Source organism: Giraffa tippelskirchi, chromosome 2, assembly GCF_054371585.1.
Source record: "Giraffa tippelskirchi isolate mGirTip1 chromosome 2, T2T-mGirTip1v1.2.pri, whole genome shotgun sequence".
In the NCBI taxonomy this organism is placed as follows: domain Eukaryota; kingdom Metazoa; phylum Chordata; class Mammalia; order Artiodactyla; family Giraffidae; genus Giraffa; species Giraffa tippelskirchi.
In genome coordinates, this window is record NC_137276.1 from 33,719,104 (window position 1) to 33,742,153 (window position 23,050).

Sequence of the window (23,050 nt, forward strand, 5' to 3'; positions counted from 1 at the left end):
GTAGCTACTCTACATCCTATATTGATTTTTTTTTTCTTTTTTCATTATTTAGAATTTGATTGTGTCTAACCAGAACTTGGGTCTTCCCAGGTGGTGCTCGTGGTAAAGAACTTGCCTGCCAATGCAGGAGATGTAAGAGACGCGGGTTTGATCCCTGGTCAGGAAGATCCTCTGGAGGAGGACATGGCAACCCACTCCAGTATTCTTGCCTAGAGAACCTCATGGACGGAGGAGCCTGGCGGGCTACAGTCCATAAGGTCGCAAAGAGTCAGACGTGACTGAAGTCATTTAGCACGAGCATAGACAGCTTTGGGGCTGTTTCCCAAATCCCCTGGACTTTTCCTGACTATCCTGCGCCGCTCCTCCTTTTTCTTATTCTTCCTCCCCAGTCCCACCTAGACTGTATACCTGCCTCTGTATATGCTTTTCTTTGACCATTTTTGTTTGTTGGATGGGTGCGTTGTGTCTATCTTGACCCCTTTCTCCTTCCTCTTAAGTGTGTGGGGTAAAGCAGGAAAAAGAATTAACTTGAGCTGTGGGAAAAGGTTGAGTGAAAAATGAGCTACTGATAATTGGAAAAATGATTTTAAATTTAAAGCCTAACAAATGCATAAAATTGAAATTTAATTGATATAGGCAAGCGATTATGCAAATAGTGCTTTTTGCCTATCATCTCATTTTGGTCAATTACATACTTTTTTTAATAGAACAACCAGCATTTTCTCCAGTGTCTTTAAGATTATTATAAATTCTTAAAAAAATAAACAGAGGAAATCTTTTTTAGTCTCTTTAAAGTACTGTGGTTAAAAAGGCAATTATGTGCCTCCTGGCAGTTTTAGGAGAGTAGCTATCCCCAAATGGAGCCTCCAAGGACAACTGCCAAAGCCCAGAGGGAAATCATTGGTGTGTAAGCATCTTAGCCCAGCAGGGGTCTTCAGGGCCCTGGGGTGAGTTGTTCACACCCGGTAAATACTGCTTAGCGTTAGAGTTTTCTGCAAGTTACTGGCACAGGAAGTTCTGGTGTTGCTGCCAAGATTTGATGTTTGCTGCCTGGGGCTCTAGGGGACACAGCGTGTGGCTCCACCACCAGCAGGAATCACAAGATCCAGCTCCACTGAGCCCACTGGGACTTTCTTTGCAAGGACTCTTGGAGAAATAGTGAAAGCAGGATTTCATGCATAGACAATGTCTATGTTCATAGACAACTGGAGAAACATTTCGTTTAGTGTGTGTTAACTATGGTTGAACACACACACATTTGGCTGGCTCCGGTGTACAGAAATGCAGAAGGTGAGCCTTACACCCAGTTGCATCCCCATCTGTCCCAGCATAGCCGTAGCCTGCCAGGAGAAGGTACAAGAAGCAGCAAGTGGAAGATGTAGCAAGAGTGACTCAGTTTTACCCATTTCCCTAGAGAAGAGCAGGAAGAAAGCTAGAAGGGTGGTGGGGTAACTCTAAAAACTTGCTTAAGTGTCACCAGGGAAGGGGTGATGTGGAAAATATAACAGCAAAGGCCTCCAGGGCTAGAAGTCATCCAGGCCAGCACTGCAGTGTGTGACTTTCACAACATCCTCCCCTGCCTCCTCCCCAATAAAGAATCTATTCTATTACAGTGGAATAGCCACAGTTCTTCCTGGGATCAGGCAGATGAGGCTGGGCTGAAGGTTACAACAGTCTGATCATCATCTCAGGGCTGAGGAGTGGCAGAGGTAGGGAAGTGGGGTTGGAAAGACCTGAATGCATTCTTGCTTTGTCTTCCACACTGTGCTAGGGGCAAATTTTCATAACCTCCCTAGGCCCTAATTTCCTTGTCTCTGAGATACATACTTGCATACCTCCAGGAGTTTTTCCAAGGATTGAGTGAGGCGATATTAGTAAATGACCAGTTACTATTAGGCACTTAATAATGGGAGCAGCTATTATTTTAATTCGTAAACATATGTAAAGTTTTCTTCCATTAGATTTGCAAGACAAAAATTTAAGGAATAAATTATGCATCCCTGGCACTAGTCCAAATTACTAATATTCAGATGAACCTGGGCAACTTGAGTTTGCCCACCTGAAAGTCAACGAACTGAAATCCACATGTCAGAGGTGGATCCCATGGACACTGGGAAAAATGAAAAGCTTGTTCATGGAGATGCCCCTGCCCTGTGCTAGCTTGAGATGGAGGAGATTTCTTTTTCCACTTACACCAGATAAAGAAATTGCTTTAAGAATGTTCAGGCATTCAAACTTCTCTCTTGTCTTCACCCCCTTCCACCCCTCTTCTTTCCTACTTCTCTTTCCAGCCTTGCTGTGCGGCTTGTGGGATTTTAGTTACCTGGCCAGGCATTGAACCCAGGGCTTTGGCAATGAGAACGCTGAGTCCTGACTGCTGGACCACCAGGGAAATCCCTTTCCTCCGTATTCAAACTTTCAAAATACACAGATTAACTCCCCCAGCCATGCCGGTTTTTGTTTTTGTTTTTGTTTTTGTTTTTGTTTCCATCTCAGAACTATTTCTCATTTTCTTTTAACTAGTGTTCTAGAATTCCACATTAGAAAGCTTTAGGGAGCAAAAATCTTTAAAAAGCTGAGAATTAAAAAAAAGAAAAAAGAAACACCTTGAATATTTAAGTGCTATTTTTCCACCATGAAAACTCTGCTTTTACCTTTAGAACCCGGTAATGATAATAAATTAACCCTCACTTTACCATCTGCTGCTAGGTTGTAATTTCTCCATGATTCAAAGAGAGACAGGGTTTTGAGCTAGAATGCTAGACTGGATTATAAACAATACCTACATTGGTTCCTAACTAATAAGCTAATTTCTCATTTGGCAGGCACCATTTTTCCAATCAAATCACTACAATCAAAGCTAATTTTTAGTTTTCTTTGATGCTGTGGTATCTTATCTGTATAATAATCAGAAGCTCTATTGAAAAACAAAAGCAGCAAAACAAAAGCAGGCAACAGAGAAGTCTTCAGAAGAGTACTCTGAAACATCTATTTCTGGATCCCACTTTATCTCTTCTGCCCTATTTTCAAAAGTTAAATAAGCTTTCATGTTCAGTTTATAGCAGGGAAAGGCTTAGCTATATTGGTAGAACCTTAAGCTCTGTTCAACTTTAAGGGTAAGAATTAGCCAATATCAAAGCAAAAAGGAGGAGGAAGGGAGGGAGGAGAAAAGATATCTTAGTACCCAAAACCTTTCCATTTTTGGAGCTGGAAAACCTGGGACAGATACAGTAAGGAGAGGAGAGGGGAGGTAGGAAGGGAGATAGAGATCCTGTTTTTGAATAATGCTGGAAAGAATAGCAGTGTTAGCTTTATGTACATTTTTATAAAATATTCTGGCTTTTTCTGCTCTGGAGCTTAAAACAACATGGAGACAAGGACTGGCCATCAACATATTACATTGGGTTCTCTGACTTGTCTTTTCAAGCTAGTTCACGTGCTTTGTTATTTAAAGCTGTACCAATTTTAAGAGGAGTTGGGTCTTTATTCCACATTTATGAATTCTGAATTCAGGTTAGTGAGCTATTAGAAAATGCAAGAGGCTATTTCAGCCTAACTTTTGTTGGAGAAATGCTTTGGAGGGGTCATCATGGGTATAGTGACTAACTATCCTAGGTTTCCAGGGCAGTCCCAGCTGAAAAACCTGTTCCAGTGCGAGTACCTGTGGTCTTGTTTTTAGTTCCACGCAGCCACGTCCACGAAGGGTTCAGGTCTTGATTCTGCAAGTCTTAGTGCCCAGGTCGGTGTTCAGTTTATTTAGGGACCTGTGCTTACGGTGGCACTAGTGATAAATAACCCACCTGCCAATGCAGGAGACGTAAGAGATATGGGGTCAATCCCTGGGTCAGAAAGATCCCCTGGAAGAGGGCATGGCAACCCACTCCAGTATTCTTGCCTGGAGAATTCCATGGACAGAGGAGCCTGGTGGGCTAAAGTCCATAGGGTCGCAGAGAATTGGTTATGGCTGAAGTGACTTAACAGATAACACACACACACCCCACCCCACCTCTGCCCTTGGAGAGCCATCTCCCACCACAGAAACCAGCGTGAGTTTGACTCTATCTAGAGTCACAATTTAGACACTGACCCCGAGTGGCACTTTTGCAGAGTAGATAATGTGAGGATCTGCTGAGGGTGTGTGGGGTTCCAAGGAAGGAAGGCTATTCGAGGGACACGTTTACAGTGGAATCAAAACAAATGATGACAAGGGGTTTCTCAAACAGTTTTCTTAGCCGCACTACCACTTTGCTAAATGATTTTGTTTTGAGTTGGCCCCAGAGTTCATTCAGGTTTTCCCATAAGCTGTTATGGAAGAAACAGAATGAACCTTGGGGCCAACTCAATATATGGAATCTTAGCATATGAAACGGGTCACAGCTGAGCTAGGCAGCTAGAAACCACACCTGGGGCCTTCCCATCCCACTGGGCAGGCCTGGGGACTCTGAAACTCAGCAGCATAGACCAGAGACAGTGCCAACACCCAGGCATCCGTCTCAGCCTGTTTCCCACTCAGCCAGGCTGGGACCAGCTTTGCTTGCAGAAATTCTCTCGAGAGGACCTTTGGCTCTTTGTCCCCATACGTTTCTGGGTGTCAGGGGCAGTCTTCCCCCAGGATTTGTGAGTGTACCTTTCTGACTACAGGTCTGTTTGGTTGGGTGGGTCCTCCAGACCCAGCTCTGAACTGTGGGGTTTGCCATGGTGTAGCTTCTGGTGCTTGGCTCCTCCTGTGTCCTCTGGGCTCCCAAGTGTGGCTGGACAACGGTCAGGGCAGGATGGTGGCAGTGGGGGACTTGTCACTCAGTTCTCTTACCTGAGCTGGATGTCTCCTGATTACGTTTTGTTTTGTTCACTAGATGATGACTCAGATCTGTACTCTCCTCGATATTCCTTTTCTGAAGACAGTAAGTGGCTTAGAATTTCTTGGTTGTGGGGATGGAAGGGAGGGTGGTGGACGAGGGAAGGATCTTCCTGTTTTCATCTGTTTTAAAAGTCTTTTGCACCCACTTTTTCCTTCTCCAGCAAAATCTCCCCTTTCTGTGCCTCGCTCAAAAAGTGAGATGAGCTGCATTGATGGTGAGAAGGTAGTTAAGAGGTCGGCCACACTTCCCCTCCCGACCCGCTCTTCCTCGCTAAAATCAAGCCCAGAGAGGTAAGTGTTCTCATCAGCTCCATGATTTTAGGCTCTAATACACAATCTCTTTCTCTGAGTCAGGCAGTGTTGGAGCCAGGCGTCAAGCAGACCTGAGTTTGAACCCCTGCTCTATCACTTATTAGCTGTGATTTATTTTTTTGACTCTCAATGTTCTCATCTGTAAAATGGGGAAACATTTTACATTCCTCGGGATACTGCAAGGATAGAACAAGATAATGCTTGTAACATTTCCTGTAGTCCTGGCTCATCGGATGGGCTTAAATAATGTTGACAATAATTATCATCACTCTTTCCCTCTTCACAAGAGGAATCTTGAAATATATGATTTGTCATGTGTTTCAGTACTCTCTGTGCATAGTGGTGGGGCCCATAACAGAGAATATAATTTTAAGATGAAGCTACACTTTTTAGTATCTCTTTATTCAACACATTATCAAAACATAAGGCTTGATGGTTAAAATGATATTTGTCATCTCTTAATGCCCACACTAAATGACCCAGTTGTCTTTTACTGTCTTATGCCCTTGGGAGCAGCCTCCTGGGCATCTGGACTGGTGTCCCAGGCATCTCCCAGCTCCATCTTCTAACACTTCTCAACCCAAGATAGGCTCTGGCTAAACAAAATTATTTTCCCTTTAAATACACACTGTTTCATACCTCCAAACTTTTTCCATCTTCATGACAAATGAATGGCTATTTTTGAAATCCCACATATATGTACGTGACATCTGCCTCAGAGTTTCATAATTAATTTGAAAGAAAGGCTGGGTATACCCGCAAATCCTTACAAGTGCATTCATTAAGCACCTACTGGATGCATTCTGTGTGCGATTGAACAAGATGCTATGGAGGCACATTGCACACATAAATCATTGTGGAAAAACTGATTATAATCACAGTGCAAAATGCAATTATGTGCCTACGTGAAAATTTTGCAAATAACTTCCAAGGCTTCATGTAGCCTCTGAAATCCCCCACTGGATTAGGTTAAGTACCTGTGCCAAAGGCTGCGTTTTGGGTGATTAGTGGGGTAGGGTGTGGAATAGAGAAGAAGAACATGGTTATAAAAGCAAGTAACGTTTCGAACTTCCGTGGCAGTTCAGTGGTGAAGACTGCATGCTTCCAGTGCAGAGGCTGCAGGTTCAATCCCTGATCGGAGGACTAAGATCCCACATGCCCCATGGTGCAGCCAAAACCAGACAAACAAAAACAAAACAAACGTGTTTATAGAGTGGTTACTGGGGGCCTGGTGTTTTGCAAAGTGATTTACATGCTGAGACATACTGTCTCATTAATCCTTACAACAACCGCACTTATCAGATGAGTAAACTGAGCTCAGTAGAGACTAAGTACTTGGCCCAGAGGAGCCAGCTAGCAAGGGCTGTAGTAGGGTTGGAGCCACAGCTGCCTGGCTCTGGGTCCTGCATTCTCTCTCACTGCACTAGCCTGAGTGGGAAGTACAGGCATGTCTGGGAGATGATAAGCCCCTGAGAGCAGAGCAAGGTGAAGGATCTTTTCCAGAGCACACTTTGCAGCTGCAGCTGCTGCTTTCCTTCCCTTTCTTGTCTCCCTGCTTCCCGATGCCTGGTTGTGAGCATGGGACACCTCAAGCCTTTTGTGAAGCGAACACAAACTGGTTGTTTGAAGACAGAAACCAGCACAACTGAACGCTTTGGGCAGAGTCCCATTTTGTGCCTCGGATGTAAAAATTCCTTGATTAAACTACGGTCGGCCAAAGTCGTCAGACCTGTCGGATGCCAATTTTCATGAGAATAGCTCTAATAGGATTTTCTTTCTACAGGACTGACTGGGAGCCCCCAGATAAGAAAGTGGACACAAGAAAATACCGCGCGGAGCCCAGAAGCATTTACGAGTATCAGCCGGGCAAGTCCTCTGTTCTGACCAACGAAAAGATGGTAATGTGCATATTAAAGTGCTTTTGTCTCACCCTGCCCGAGTTCTTTAATCCGGCTGCATTGTGTGCTTGGATTACATTCTTTCTCCCTTGAGATAGACTTGCTTTGTTTAGAAGACAGTGACAATATGAAGTATTTTTACCCTTTTCATTTGGCAGGTGTTCACAGAATAAGTGCTGAGAGTCTGCGTTGAAAGAATCCTCTCATTGTGGCTTTGTGGCTCCTTTTGTGCGTGGTTTTCACTAATTTTAAGTCTGCCAGTGTAAAGGCTGATTTTGCTGCTGTCTTTTTTTAAAACATCTAACCGTTCGTTTATCAGGCTTATTACTAACCAGACTAAAATTGTAGTTTTAGAGGTGAGTCTTATTTGAACATGCATACATTTTGTAGAAGTTGCAAGTACATCATTAAAAACCAGATAATTAATATGGTGATATTACTTGGGGGGAAGAAAAGCTCCAGGCTATTAGATTATGGCTTTTAGATCTTCCTTTTCTGACAAGTTCAATAGAGAGGACACATTGCATGTTCCATCTGATTTGTGGTTCCCTATACAAGTTCACATCTCCAAGCAGTTATCAGTGGGGAGAATGGCCTGTATGGGTATAGGAGACCACCCTGTAAAGGCAAGGGAGAATTTTTATAAACTGATTAGTTTCATATCTGCCCATCATACTTCCTTTTATTCACCCTTCATTAGAACAAGCTGGTTTTGGAATTCTGATCATGGTTAAAGGGACCTCCAAGGCTCCATAAACCCTGTAGCCTTTCCAGCAGGAGGAAATTGTCATGCTGGGGATTGATCCTTATTAAAATGCGGTTACCACACTGAGTCCGGAATAAGAAGGCCCCTGAAATGTGGGTTCAAAGTCTTCTCCCTCCGCCTCTTTTGCTCTACATGTTTTTAAGGGATAATTGATTTGACTTTTACTAAAATACAAAGGTGACATCTTTAAAAGCACAAAGGGGTAAGTAATTTTAGTTAGGAGAAAAGGTTCAACAGTTCACCAGAATGCTTCAGAGTTGTCATTCTCCGGCATTTACTGTGCACCAAAGTTATTTTAAGCAAAAAGTTCTGAGAGGAGTATAGAATTTTGCCTCTGTCTCCTCCCTTCACTTCAGGTTCTCTCTCTGTGAGAAGGTAATACACACGGAAGGTAACCTTCCACACAGGTCTTCCTAGAAAGAAAGTTGTGTCCTTTGAGTATGTTCCTGACACTTGAATAACAAGCAAGGGACATACAGCATGTATCCGTACACTTCTGTGCTTTCAGACCCTGTAGGCCCCTGGGTGCTTTTGTTTTGTTGATATTATTATTCATAGATGGTCATTGCTGTTACTGAAAGCTTTCCTCTTAACTACTCCTTTGCTTCCTCTTCCTTTCCTTGGTTCCTAGTAATTTGACCACTACTCAAAACTAGGGGGGAAAAACCCCAACATCCATAATTTTGTGCTTCTCATTGATACCACAATGGTCACAGTATCCTCCATATTATAGTCCTTGGGAGCATTTCTATTGTTTTCACAAACCCTGAGAAGTAGCTCACTCTGCCCATGGGCCCCACTTTGGAGAGTTGTGGTGACCATACGCGTGGATGGTCAAGCACCATCTGGCTGTCCCCACACAGGAAGCCCCTCCGGCTGTACCAGGGCCTGGGCCAACCAGTTAGGACAGAACACCCAAGGCCGGCCGGACAGGAGCATTGCTGTCCAGCTGTTTCTTCCCCAAAGAGTAGTTTTTCATTTTAGAGAGAATCTTCATCTTTTCATAGTCTGCTCTTCACAGAGGTGGAATCAGTCCTTTCTGTTTGCATTTTTCTTCCTGCTGTTTTTGCCACTTGAACAGAAAAGTTGGAATGGGAGTTCCAGTGTGAGTTCTGCCTTTTGGTTTCAGTGTTTGGTTTGCCAAAATTTGAGGGGCCCTTCTTCCCCAGCCACCACCACCGCATTCACACGCATGAGCACATGCACACGTTTTTGTGGTGGTTAGCTGTGAGTAAGTGTACTTACTAGAGACAGATAGAGAATCAAAATTTTCTCAGAAAGGCACATCTTTTTTTATGGGGGAGAATCCCTATTTCCCCCCAGTGTTTTTCCAGCTGGAGGTGCTTGTATCTGCTTAAGCCTGGCGATTTGAACTGGGACCTCACAGGCACATCTGTCCTGTTCGCACAGAGGGCTGACGGGCAGACTGTGAAGAGTGCCTTAGCATTCATCTTGTCCCTGCAGCAAACCCACAGCATCCCAGACAAACACTGCTGCCTTGAGAAGACTCGCAGGCGATTCGCAGCCTTGGCGACCTGTTCAGCTATTTGACAAACTCATATGAAGTTCTATATTACTGTTTGGCCTCCCTCTTATCGTAGTATGAGCCCATTTTCTTCTCTTCTGGTCTTGGAGTTGGAGAGCTACTGGTTGGTCCCTGCTTTGTCAGAAATAGGTTTTTTTCAGGCTGTGATCTTTTTATATACTTCCCTCCCAAGTCCCTTACAGAACTGAACCTCAGCTCAATTCAATAAATATGTACAGTTGACCCTTGAACAACACAGGTTTGAACTTCACAGTCAACCTAAACGTGGATTCTTTTCAATAGTAAATGTTATAGCCCTGCAGCTGGTTGAGTTTGTGGATATGGAGGAACCCTGGATACTAAGGGCGAGCTGTAAAGTATACTTGGAGTTTCAACTGCATGCATCCCTGAGGCCCGGGTTGTTCAAGGGTCCGCTTGTAGAATAACATTTATGTGCCAGGCCATGGGTTAGATGTTGGGGTTCCTGCTTCCATAGGGATAATGTGAGAAGGACAGATGTAAAAATCATTATTACAAACACAATATTTATTTGGAAGGGTAAAACATGGGGATTTACCCAACTTAGTTTCTTCCCAGTTCAGAGTCACCTTGAGCTCCTTCCTGACTTTCCAAGTCTGTCACTTGCCCCTATGTTACTTGGTATCATCTGCGAACTCAGCGGCCCCACCCCCTTCCCCGGGGAGTATGAGAAATGTAAGCAGCACTGGACTAGGAATTGGAAGATTTCTGAGTTTCAAGTTCCAATTCGGACACTGCCTTATGTCTGGGGGGCATCACTTAACTTTTCTGAACAACCACAGTGTTTTCACCTGTAAAATGGAATTATTACCTGGCCTGCCAACCTCACCGGAGCACTGAGTGAGAGGGTCACATGTGATAATGTGGGTAAAAGGTCTATGAACATAACAAAGTGCCGTGTAAATGAACACGCCACATTCAGATTCTTTAATTACAATCTGAAGCTAGTCTCCGACTCCCGTCCAAGCAGCAGAACTATTCTTCTGAGCGATCAGGCATTTTCCTCGTGAGTCCCCTGCCTTTGCTGAGGATTTTGCCAAGCTGGGAAAAGATAGCTCCCTGTTGCAGAGACCTCAGCCTGGCTTTGTGGAATCTGCTCTGCCTGCCAGAACAGAGAGCCTGCTCTCCATCCAGAAGGACAGTCCCCTATTTGTCCATTCTGTGCTTGGACCTAGAAAGGAGTTATCAGTGCAGAATCAAGTGCTGCATGGTATTTATTACCTCTTTAGCTTTCTCGCTGGGCAGCTCCAAGGGCTAAGGTTGGCTACTCTGGGTGCAAGCTGGTTGACATGCCTCCTGATTCTCAACCCAGCATTAACCTTGGTAATAAAACAATCTGTGAACAACCTTTGACAATAAAATGGGTTGATTCTTTCAGAACTGAGTACCAGGACATTCAGACAGTTTTCTGAAAAAGTTGGTACATTTTATTTTTAAAAAATAGAAAAAAACCCCACAAATTATTCCCAGAGAGCAGTTTATAAATAGTCTTTTAAAGTAATAAACATGACATAGGTTTCATGAAGCCCCATCATACGAGGACTTAGGGTGTCCTCATGTCTAACCTGTCCCTCCTAAATGATGGTGTCCTTGTAGGTATTGCACCTCATTTCGCTGAATAAATAACAGATTCCAGTATTTTACAGAATTACAGAATCCACTGAGATGGAACACACATTCTCCAGATTTTAAGCTCCTCTGCCCCTAAAGACAGTTGGAAGAAGGTTTAGTCTGGATGCAAGAGGACAGACTGTTTCAATACATATTTTCCTTTGATTTCAACTAACTTCTATTCAGTTAATTTCAGTTAAAGTAAAGTTATCTACCAGATCTTCCTCGGTTTAAAGCAAAAGTAGAAATAATAGTAAAGATTCTTATAGGGATCTTAGAGACTGGTGAAGGTCACTAAGAAAGTTTACAGCCATTTCAACAAGCTGCAAAAGACCCATTACCTGAATGTTAAGAAAAATGTGTCCAGAGGAACTGCTTTGTGAAGGAGTCACTTGGAGATGTGTCCACAGGACGTGCGATTTCCTTTCTATGTGTTGTGGCCCTGAGGGCATGATGTTTCTCATGATGTTTTCAATCTCAATGGAAAATGTATATTTTCTATTTCATATTGTCAGGATATCACCATCTCTCTTTTGTGACTATTAAGATTTTTTGAAACATATACACATAAGAATTAAGCCGTGAGCGTCTAACACTTTCATCTGATGTGATCATATCTCCAGTTTATTAAGTGGAAACTGATTTGCTTTCCAGGCACTCATTTTCCAACTAATTATTTCCAGAAACATATGCTCTTCCACAGAGCAAGGTACCAGAACTTTATAAATATTTGACGAAACATCAAATCCCAAGGAATCAAATTATCAGTCTGTGAATTACCTCTTAGAGCTGTATAAAATGAGAAAGCTAACTTATTTTTGTAACATAACCCAGAAGTTTCTCCCTCGTGTTGTTCTGTTATCTGTCCTGTTCAGCTTTTTCCTTTATTTTTTTTCCCCAGTTCTTTAACATTTATTTCTTGAAGCACAAGGTATATCTGTCTGTATTCATCCCCCATGGATGCTTGTTTAAAATGTTTTTTCACTTGTGTCTTCTGTTTTTACTTACATCATCTTTCACTTTACTCTGTGTGGGACTTGGTTTCTCACCTACTCATGTGCCATTAAAGATGCAGTATTAACAAATTGGCTTTTATGAAACTGTCAGTATTTGCTGTTGATTTTGAAAACCTGAAGACAGCCTTGCAAATAAGCACTAAAACTGTACTAGCCCATAAAAAGTGTTTGCTCTACTCTTCTGGCGTATAAGGCTAAATGTTTGGTGTGTTCACCAGGTTATTTGCTCATAACTAATAGCTCTTTGGAAAGAGGAAAGAGGGGCTCTCTTTTTTCCCACCACTCTGACAATTACCAGGGAAAGCTGTCATGCCCATGTTCAGATGTGTTGAGGGGGCAGCCGTGGGGTACAGTGCTCTCCATCTGCGTCCCTCTGCCTGGGGACCAATGAACAATTCCCTCACTGCTGCCTACCTCAGTGTGCCTGTTTTCATAAACACATCCTTTCCTGCCTGTTTCAACTCCTGATTTTGCTCATGTCTATTAAAAAAAAAAAAAAAAGATGATTGCTGCTGTTGAATGCAGGTGCTGTATATTTCTGGAAACCACTGCATCTCTACTGGCCGGTTCCTATGTAATCTCTGCATAATGTTATCCTTCTCTTTCTTCCATTTCCCTGTCACCAACCCCTATAGAGTCGGGATATAAGCCCAGAAGAGATAGATTTAAAGAATGAACCTTGGTATAAATTCTTTTCGGAATTGGAGTTTGGGAAACCGGTAAGTTTAATAGCTTCAGTGGTTATAGACACCTTTTTAAATAATGCTGTTGATGCATTGTTGCTGCTAAAGAATCAGATCTGTTTGTAAAGAGTTCAAGAAGTGGGAAACAGCTTCGTTGGCTGTCAGTGGTGGGGTTGTCTGTTCTCACTACAACCTCTGAGCTTTCCACTGCTTTACTTCACCAAGAAAGAACAGTGAGCTCTGGGAAGTGTTTCTTGCTAGAAGATTTCAGGGAGAAATGGCTAAATCATTGCTTGTCTTAGGACCTCTCATCACTAGCAACAAATATCACACACCTTGTAGACTGTATTATTTCAGGCTTCGGTTCAGTCCCTTGAACAAAGGCTTCACGGTATGCTGAAGACAAGCAGGAAAAAGCATGTACACTGAGAAAGGCCAGCATTGTCCCTGTTTTAAATAGAAATTTTAGAAACACACATGTAAGAGAAGTGACAAAGCAAGAGGAAGAGGGCCTCTCCGTGCACAGGTGGTCTGAGAATGCCATCCTGTTACAGGCAACTTTTAGGGAATGATCTCTATGAGGTAGGGGTAGTATTTCCCAAATTATAGATGAGAGTTAGGAATTCTAGCAAACTTAGTATTCAGCCCAATAGCCTGCAAATTCCCTGTGATGTATCTGAGTTGGCTTTGGTACAAATTGATTTTTGGCACTTCAAGGAGGATTTTCTTGGCCTTGCACCCAAAGGAGTATCAAACAGAAGGGAGGACTGAGCTCATTTTTCCACTGGAGATGACTGGAAACTGGCTATAAAACTTCAGTTACTTTAAAGTCTTAATTATGACAGCTGCAAAAAGAATTTACAGGTGGAGGGATTAAGTGTATAAAAATAAAACATTTTATTAGATGTTTGTATGAGACTTTAAGCATTGAATCTGGTATTTGAATCGCATGATTTAGAATAATAGCTGTGTTTTTTGTTTTTTTGGCAGATAGCAATAACTTTATAGTTCAGGAAAATGTTAAATTTCATAGTATACTTTTCATGAAGATGAAGACAGAGAACTTTAGCTGGTGCTCTGAAATTGCTCATTTGATTTAGCCATGATGAGCTTTGTTGGAATGTTCAGGCATTTTCAGAGTTAGAAGCACCTGACTTGTCAACACTCCGCTTGTAGGAACAGGCAGTCCTCCTCCATTGTCTTCTCTCAGTCACCTACTATCAGCCAAGCACCCCTGGATGAACAGCGCCGCCTAGTGGTCAGAAGCGAGGGACGCATCCAACCCAAAGTGTGCACAGTCTCCTGCCTTCCCCAAAGCTTTGGTGCACACCTCACTTCCCCTCTCTCCCTTTTTTCTCTGCTGTCCACCATTCACACATCAATGAAGTTGACCTCCCACAGTTTTTTCCACGTGCAGAACTTTAGCAATATCCTAGCCTTTTTCTTTTTCTTAAAAGCTGCTCAGTTGTCTCACAACTTTGGAAATGTGTCCCCCGCCACCCGCCAAATGGACGACGATTAGTACGTGCATACTCATACTCTCATCAGAGAAAGAAAGTGATATTAGCTATCCCCCCCCCAAATTCAGTTTATTATCCAGGATTAGGCACAACTAACAATTTTTCATAAACTCCAGTTGTAGGTATTTTTTCCCTGAGGGAAACCAGAATTTTAAGTCTTTGGTGAGGCTATAATTAAACATTATATTTTAAGACAAAGAAGAGGAATCATCACGCATGTACAACACCTAGTAGCAGTGGAAACCAAGACTAATTTATATTACAAAGTAAAAAATGCCAAATATTAAGAGAAAGTCATAGCATTGAATTGTTGATAATAAGGAGCCTGTGCCATTAATTTTTTAAACCCTGTTGAGAATCTATAATTTCTAACCATCTCCTCATTTGCCAAATAACTAGTCTTACTGAAATATTAACTTTTAGGGAAAGTTATGAAGCCATTTTTTTCTAATTAATTGTGACTGGTGTATTGTTTTACTAAATCTGTCATTGTAAATAATACTCTTTCTGTTAGCAATTGACAGGATTTCAGTCACAGCGTGCCTAGACAGGCTCTGTGAATAGCTCAGTGAATTAATTGTTTCTACGGGAAATGGTAGTCTGAGCACCACACAGCCAATCCAGACAAATGTTGAGAACACAGTCCATCTGTGTACCGGGACCTTCCTGTAATTTGTGTTCCTACCCTATTGTCCCAACTGACTCTTAATTATTTAAAGACTTAGAGATGCTTTTCCAAAATGCCATTTTCTCTGAAGCCAGAGTGTTCCTTACATAGACCTTAGATTTCTTAAATGGGACTGCTACTTCTTGTGTAAGTCTTTTAAAGTCATACAGGATGATACTTTTGAAGACTTGCCAAAGTAGCTTAATCAATGCGCATATCCTGAGGAATAGCATTGAGATGAACAGGTCCTTATGGTGTGAGGCATAAGGGTGAGCTTGTTACCTGGTTGAACCAGACTGATGACTGGATAGTACTCCCAGGGCTTGGGAGGAAAGTGTGATGGGGAGAAATTGTTTTCTTCTCTTCACTTCTCCTACCCCAATCAACTCTGTGCCATTCAAGAGTAAGAGATAGAAATAAAAGGGGTATAAACCATGGAAGTTGTTTGGGAGGGTTTTTCAGTCATTCGGGAGCAAAATGGAGTTAAAACTCCAGTCAAAGCGTGTGGATCATTGTTTCTCCTTTTTATTCCACGTGAACCTAGGACCCACTTCCCAGCAGTAAAGCCAGCCAGAACTGTAGATGTTTACCTTGTACTCCTTTCTTCCTCAGCCCCTTCATTTAAAGCTACCCTGATTTAGCGAGCTGAAGCTTCAGTGAGCCCCTGACTATAATACCTTTTAAGTTTAACGAGTTGTGGAATATCAACTGATTTAAGACTTCAGGGACAATTCAGGGAAGATGATTTAAAACCAATTTTATTTGTAAGCACTGTCTAATATTTTGCAGGAAGTAAATGAGTAGGGCTACCATCAGTGACTTGAAAAAGTCTCCATCCCCAATAAGATTCAAGTGTATTAAGTGCTTAAAGATGAGTGATAATTGTCAGTGGCACTTACTCTACAAATTTCAGAATATAAGCATACAGAGATCACGTTACTGACCTGCTGATAGTGGTGAAGGCACCTTGGAATCAGGTTACTTTTCATTTGTAAATTCATTACAAACGGCCCGGGTGTCAGCCTTTTCTTCTTCCTCCCTCCCCCCTAAAATTTCAACAAAATTGATGTGATTTCTGTAAGTAAGCTCAAGATGAAATGTAAAACTAATTTGAATGCTGCCATAGAGTTGTTTATGATGAAATTTTTGCAGAATGATAGGAGTTATTAATGAACTCGTGTCCTCAGAGGTCATTGTGTAAGAAATTTCAAGTCTAAGCAGGCAGAACAAAAAGGTGTACAGAGTGGAAAAGAGATTGCAGGTTTAGAAGTACCTTGTAACTTCCAGATGTCCTCTCCTCTGGATCCCTCTTGGGGCTTCCCTGGTAGCTCAGCTGGTAAAGAATCCACCCGCAATGCAGGAGACCCCGGTTCGATTCATGGGTCAGGAAGATCCCTTGGAGAAGGGATAAGCTACCCACTCCAGTATTCTTGGGCTTCCCTGGTGGCTCAGATGATAAAGAATCCACCTGCAATGCGGGAGACCTGGGTTCGATCCCTGGGTTGGGAAGATCACCTGGAGGAGTGCATGGCTACCCACTCCAGTATTCTTGCCTGGAGAATCCTCCTAGACAGAAGAACCTGGTGGGCTACAGTCCATGGAGTTGCAAAGAGTTGAACACAACTGAACAACTAAGTGCACAGACTGGATCCCCCGTAAAACAATTCTCCTGCCAGATTTTACTTTGGGAATGCAGCTCATTCTAACAAGAAGAGTGAAAGGAGAAAATGAAAATAACCTTACAGTTCACTGTTTAAATTCAAAGTATAAACTCTTTCTTTTAAGAGAGATGGAAGGTCTGACTGTACCGTCAGCAGTGTTATCAAGTCTTGTTAAACTATAAAAGATTTAAAAAATTATCTAATGAAATTGTCTAGTTATACAACACAACATATAATACCCGTTTTGTACATGGATTTCCTTGCCACAAATCACGGAAAGCACATTTAGCACCATTTACTCACCCTTGGTCAGATCTCCAAATTCACACATTTGTGAAGACATGATAAAATTTACAGTGGGAAAGACTACCTCCAAAATGTAGGCTCACAGTGTCAGTATTAGTTGGAAAAGACCAATGTGGAATTGAAACGTTTCTGTTTTCATTCAAATTAGTGTTAATGCTTTTTCTTTGTTTGTTCTTTTTAAAGTTTTCATTATTTCATATCCAACAGTGATTTCCCCGAGACCTAGATGTAGAAACAAACCTCCCACTTCACGTTTCCAGCTCCCAAGAGTTCTGTGGGGTCCCCAGGCAGCCTCAGGAGGCAGAGCGCCTGCTCCTTCTGTTTTTGGTTCACTTTCTGTGTTGAGACAGTTCTCCTAGTGTCGCCCCCCTTTGTTTGAGCCGGTCTCCATGTTTGTCTTTATGTCTTTATGCTCATTTCTTCATTTCCTCCTCTGCTTCCCGTCAGCCTCCCAAAAAGATATGGGATTATACTCCTGGAGACTGCTCTATCCTTCCTAGAGAGGATAGAAAGGTAATTCCGCTGTGCTCCTCCTGCGGGCTGTGTGTATGCTCTGGCCTGACTAGTGTGAATGTGTTGTGGGGTGTTTTTCTTTTAATAAATCCCCCCCCTTTTTTTTTGTGAACAAACTTGATTATAACTTTTCGTTTTTGGCTTGGTGATAAAACAGTTTAACAAAGTCTCTAAGACTTATACTAATACGTAGAGGTTTTAAAAGCAATTACTTATTCTACTGACATATAGTATGTGTCATAGTCACCATACTCTGAAAAGAGAAAAAATAGGTATTTCCTCAAAGGTAGGTTTTGTGGTATGTGTAGTTCCTCTCTTTAGCAAGTAGAGTAGTGTTTTGGAGCTCTGATTGCCACAGGATTTATATTCTCTCTGCCTAATGCTGCATTCTCGGTTTTCCTGCCTTTAACTCATTTCTAGTAAGCTCTTGTATTTTAGTCATGCCCATCTTTGCCTTATTAACGTATGACACTAAACAAACTCATTTTTCTAATGTAACCTTCCATGCTGTCTGGCTTTCCTCCTAACTAAAACGCTCTTTCCCATCTTTTCTTTCTTGAACCAGACTAATCTAGACACTGATCTCAACCTCTGCCAAACAGAGTTAGAGGCAGATTTAGAAAAAACGGAGACGCTTAATAAAGCACCCAGTACAAACCTGTCACAGGTATTTCTGAGTTTTTCTCATGCCCTCCGTTCCCTTTGCTCTCTGCTTTATTCTGTGGTTCTTGATGTAGTGGGGGTGATGAATGGTTATGCTGGGTATTTTTAAGCTGCATGGCTTTCTGACTCCTGGTTTAGATCCCCCTTACCCCCTAACTTAATTTTTGCTTGGATTTTTTTTTTTTTTTTTTGAGCTTGGCATTTTCCTTACAGGGGATTTTTCAGATATATATATGTGGGCTGGCTGGTGATTTAGCTGCTCCCCTGCCCTTACCATCCTCTTTCTCTGCTTTCAAGGGGTCACCCTTCCAGCTCCCCTCTGCCTCCTTAGGTGTATACCTTCTCTGAATTTTCAGGGAGCCTTTTGTGGGCAACTTCTGTATATTTTTTGCAGCCCTGGGAGATACAAACCTCAGAGATCATTTTCAAAAACACAGCCGCTGTGAATCAAGTGCCTCTTATGTGGACGGCACCGTCAGAGTAGTAGTATTTGTAATTTGCAAGGTCAGAAAGTTCTTAATGAAAAAATGTACTCCGGAGGCCAGACAGCCTGGCCACGTGCATTTGAAACTCAACCTGCATTGATATTTTTACAGGGAGCTATGTCCCAGTGTGGTTTATTAAAGGATGTGTCAGAGAGAAAAGAGAGTCCAAAATAAATGGGCTCCCAAGGGAAAGAAAAATACCAAATGTTTGGAGAACGGCTCCTCATGGCTGCCTGATGAAACAAAGGATACTCTTACCAGGAAAGGGTATCTTTACAGAAAACAAAAAAGGAATGCGGACACTGCTGAAGAGGCTAGGGCATCCACAGACTATGGTGGGAGACATGGAAAATGCTAGCGGACCACGTTATTCTTAAACAGAACTGAGACAAGGAGGGTCCGGCCACCAGTATAGGTTACTTGGGTATGAAGTCACATGGAGCCAGAGATTCAAACCCGGTGATTATGGCCACAGCCAAGGGGGCCAGGATAAGAGGGGGAAGGAACTGCAAGCAGATGCAGAGGAGTTAGGGTTTGGGAGTCCAAGTCCCCAAAGGAAGAGTTAGCCTGCAGGGACCAGGGGTTAGGCTCAGGGGAGTGCAGAAGATGAGCAACAGTGCTCGCAACCAGGCGGATAGGTGACGGGGTGGGCAAGGTAGGGGGCTGAGTCTCCAACCAGGACAAAGACTGACAGCAGCTGTCGCTCTTGTGGGAACGGAGGTCTGAGCTGGTTCTGAAGGAGAATTGTGGCTGTAGGTAAGTCCTGAAGTGAGCCAAGAGGCAGGACGGGAGCCCCAGCCAGTCAGCAGGCACTCTTTTCAAAGTAGCCTGGGGAGAGTGGTTCTGCAACAGGTGCCAGGATGGGCAGCAGCCAGAGGTTACTGAGCTCACGGCCGCCTCCCTTGGGCAGAGATGGCATCTGGTACCCACAGCCCTGCCCGTGGCTCGGTGGGCCTGAAGAGGTTGCATGGATGGGTCATCTTGACACTGATTCAGTTACCCATGGCCCTTAGCTAAGGTATGTGAGATGTGCTGAGAGAGGTTCTAAGTCAGCACAAGAGTGGACGCATTGCCTTGAAGAACATGGCAGCTAGCCACACTCATAAATAAAAGCACTCCAGTAGTACATAGCAGTGCCTGGTAAGAGCTGAATGATCACTGTAGGCTCTAAGGGCTCAGAAGAGGGGGAAATCTTCCAGAAAATCAGGGGAGACATCTCAGGAGTTGGTCCCGATCTTAAGAAATGGATGGAATTTAGGTTCCTGGTGAAAGTGGGGACCATCCATTGGAGACATGGTAGAGGGTGCAAAATAAACATATTTAATATAGATTCAGGAATAAAGTAGATGAATTCAGCTATAATAGAACATTTTGAGTGATAATAGTGGGAGGCAGGTTTGGGAAAAGAGGGTTGACCCTGGGTTATAGAGGCTCAGGAAATATGGTTAAGGGGGTGATTGATTTTGCCCTCCAGTCAGTGATGTAATTAAGGAAGTGTTTTAGGAAGCTTAGTGTCCTCGCTCTCGAGAGGCTGAATTGAAGTGAAAACCTCCAGTTGGAGGTTAAGAGGGCAAGGAGACTGCTGCAGGGGTCTGGGCATGCAGGGGCGAGAGCCAGTACTCCAGTGGCACCAGCGTGAAGTGAGGGGGAGGGTGGATGTGAGAGAGAACTCACAGAGGAAATTGCAGTGAGACTTTTTTTAAAAGAATTATTTAGCCAGTGCCTTATTTTAAAAAAACTTCCTCCATTTATTTCTCTCTCTCTCTTTTTTTTAATTATTGGGGGCACACAGCTAGTGGAATCTTAGTCCCCAGATCGGGGATCAAACTCTTGCCTCCTGCATTGGAAGCACAGAGTCTGCAGAGTCTGAACCACTGGACCACCAGGGAAGTCCCACAGTGAGACATTTTAACTAATTGGTGTAAAGAACAAAGAATTGAGGGTAGGGATAGGAGACACAAGTGTAGGGTGTGGGGAAGGAAGCAGGAAGGATGGGGATGTCAGTATGTCACGTAAGAAAGATGGGGAGAAAGTCCGTGCAGAGGGAAGATGAAGGAGGTAGTTTCAGGTATTTCTGAGGTGTTGCCTGTGGATCATATCAGGGATGTCCAGGCAACAGTTGGAAATGGATGAGAGGCAGGGGCATTGAAAGTCAGTCTGAGTCACCTGAAGACTTTGCTGGTTGAAGCCCTGGGAGTGGAGGAAGGATTGAACGGAGAGAGAGGGTGGGGGACCAACAGCCCCCCCGGGAATCTTGTCTGACACAGAACAGAGGAGGAGGATCAGAGGAAAACAGAGCAAGGAGGAAACGTGAAAGGTGGGGCAAATGTGAGAGCTGACTGAGGGGTCCCCCCAAAAATAGACTCTGAGGGAAGGTCAGTGCATCTGATAACCAGGAGGCTTCCAAACACTTTAGAGGTCGCTGGGAGAGTAGCTGATGGGACCTAGAGTTACGTGGTAAAGAATCAGGGGCGCCCCCAGAGGTATAGCGCTGGCTGACAACCTGTGATGGGGGAAGGCAGGAAGCGGGTGTTTCCAGAGGACTCAGCAGGGTTGTGCCCAAGCTCTTCCAGGATGGAAACCCGGCATGGGCGGGCGCCGAGGGTGGGAGGCTCCAGGAGAGGATGGGCGGGAGAGGCCAGTGTGGGCGCCAGGGCTGGAGGGGTGGACGTGCAGGGGAGAGCAGTGGCTTCTCAGCAACACTGGGGGTAAGGGCCGGAGGACAGCCGGAGAGAGCCCCCAGTGAAGGCTGCCTCCCCTCCCACCATCTCCTCCTCCTTTCCCAACCTCTTCCTTCTCCTCCTCCTGCTGTTTTCTTTCTCTCTTTTCCCCAAGTGCCTCTTCTCTTCCAGAGAGCTTGTTCTCCTTGAAGTGGTCATTAGCAGAGATCAGAGCATCTTTAAAAGTTAAGCTGTACATTGACTTATTCAACTACCGTGTTATTTTTAAAAACAAATATATCACACCCTTTGCCTTTCCTTCTCCAAGATGATAGACACCCTAAACTCTGTGATTATGCTGCTTTTTATCTGCATAGAGCTCTTGGTTTTCTTCCTTTTGCATAGTGGCCTGTCATCTGATAACATGCTCTCCCACTCGGTGACACAGGCATTAAGAGGTTTTGTGAAACTGCATTGCTCCCCATTTCCAGGGGTAAATGAATGATCTAGAAGTATGGTCTTTTTAAATGCTTTTTTTGTATGTTATGTACCTGATGAAGTGTTGGGTGACGCTCTCTGGTTGTGGCAGTTGGGTGCATGACGGAGTCTGGTGGGCTTGGCAAGGGGTCCGAGGGCTGGGGATAAGCTGGTATAAGGTGCTGTCCATGTCACTAATGCATGTTGCGAAGTGCTGGGCCATCTACCCAGTGGGCCTGTGACTGGAGATAGACATGAGGAGTGGGCCATCTCCTAATCTATGCAGAGAGCCTTGGGTGCAGCCCCTGGGAGGCAAAAGCCCGGAAATCCTCCTCCCAGAGAAAGAGCACTGCTGTCCACCCGCACTGAGCCCTTTCCAGCTTAGCTTGGCTCCCTGCCTCCCGGAGGGTTTCATCTAAACTAGGACAAGAAAGGGACCTCTCTATTTTCCCCCTGGCTTGAAATAACTGAGTCAAAGTAAGTCATTTTTCTTTTTTTTTGACATTTACAGAGCTCAGCAGTCAGCCCGACTCCAGAAATTTCTTCAGAGCCTCCTGGATAGTAAGTTATCATTGTTTACATGGCTTGATGTATGAAATATCCAAAATGGGAAGGCTTGTGTTTCATTTGTTTCAGTCTGGTGGCTTCAAATGATGTACAGTTTGGTGATAAGTAGTAATTATAGTCTTAAAATTATTTTTTTCCTCCTCCTTTTCCAAATTAATGTTGTGATGATTCATATTCATATCATACCTCTGATAAGCTTTTCCCTGTGTTGGCTTCTTTACCTTTGGTTGTAAGCTTATTTGTTTGAATTGAGAAGCTGATTCCTGGGAGAGGGGAGGGGTGTGTGACTGAGGTGCATCTGGTATAAAGGTGACTGGGATGAGGAGGGTGAAGTCTTCAGGCTGGACCTGTCACAAGGAAAGATGGGGCCAACTTGTCTCATTCTCAGAAATCTGGGTTTATTCCCCATACCAATTCTTGGAATTTTGCCTGGCTGGTGCGCTGCCGTCTATGGGGTCGCACAGAGTCAGACACGACTGAACCGACTTAGCAGCAGCAGCAGTAAAGGCACACCCCACGCACTTCCTCATAGGGTAACTACCAGCCTCTCCTCCCCTACCCCAAGCCAACCTGCTTCCTCTCCAAGGTTTCTTGTCTCCATACTTTGCTATGCAGCTGTCATCCCAGCCGAAAAGGTTTCATTGTTGCCCCACCCCTTTACAAAGGTGTTAGTACCTCTTATTGGCACTTCCTTCTGGGCCTGTATACCTGACTGGTGCTCTTGTATTTTTGTGACTGCAATAAACTATGAACCCCATGAGGGCAAGGACTGCATACCCGCAGTGCCTGGTGCACCCAGTAGATTTGGGGACTGTTCTAGTAG

General features: G+C 43.7%; 1 protein-coding gene across 44 annotated transcripts in view; it reads left to right on the top strand.

Moving 5' to 3' along the window:
- SORBS1 (sorbin and SH3 domain containing 1) overlaps positions 1-23,050 on the top strand; it is a 235,927-nt gene that overhangs the window by 169,981 nt on the left and 42,896 nt on the right. For 29 of the 44 annotated variants that reach the window (XM_081552025.1, XM_081552102.1, XM_081552131.1 and 26 more), the window contains 7 exons: positions 4,854-4,901; positions 5,020-5,149; positions 6,954-7,068; positions 12,661-12,744; positions 17,310-17,375; positions 17,941-18,042; positions 22,172-22,221. In XM_081552025.1, coding sequence (XP_081408151.1) covers positions 4,854-4,901; positions 5,020-5,149; positions 6,954-7,068; positions 12,661-12,744; positions 17,310-17,375; positions 17,941-18,042; positions 22,172-22,221 — 595 coding nt within the window. The remainder of the gene's footprint in view (positions 1-4,853; positions 4,902-5,019; positions 5,150-6,953; positions 7,069-12,660; positions 12,745-17,309; positions 17,376-17,940; positions 18,043-22,171; positions 22,222-23,050) is intronic. The other 15 variants (XM_081552228.1, XM_081552202.1, XM_081552226.1 and 12 more) reach the window with 2 other exon arrangements.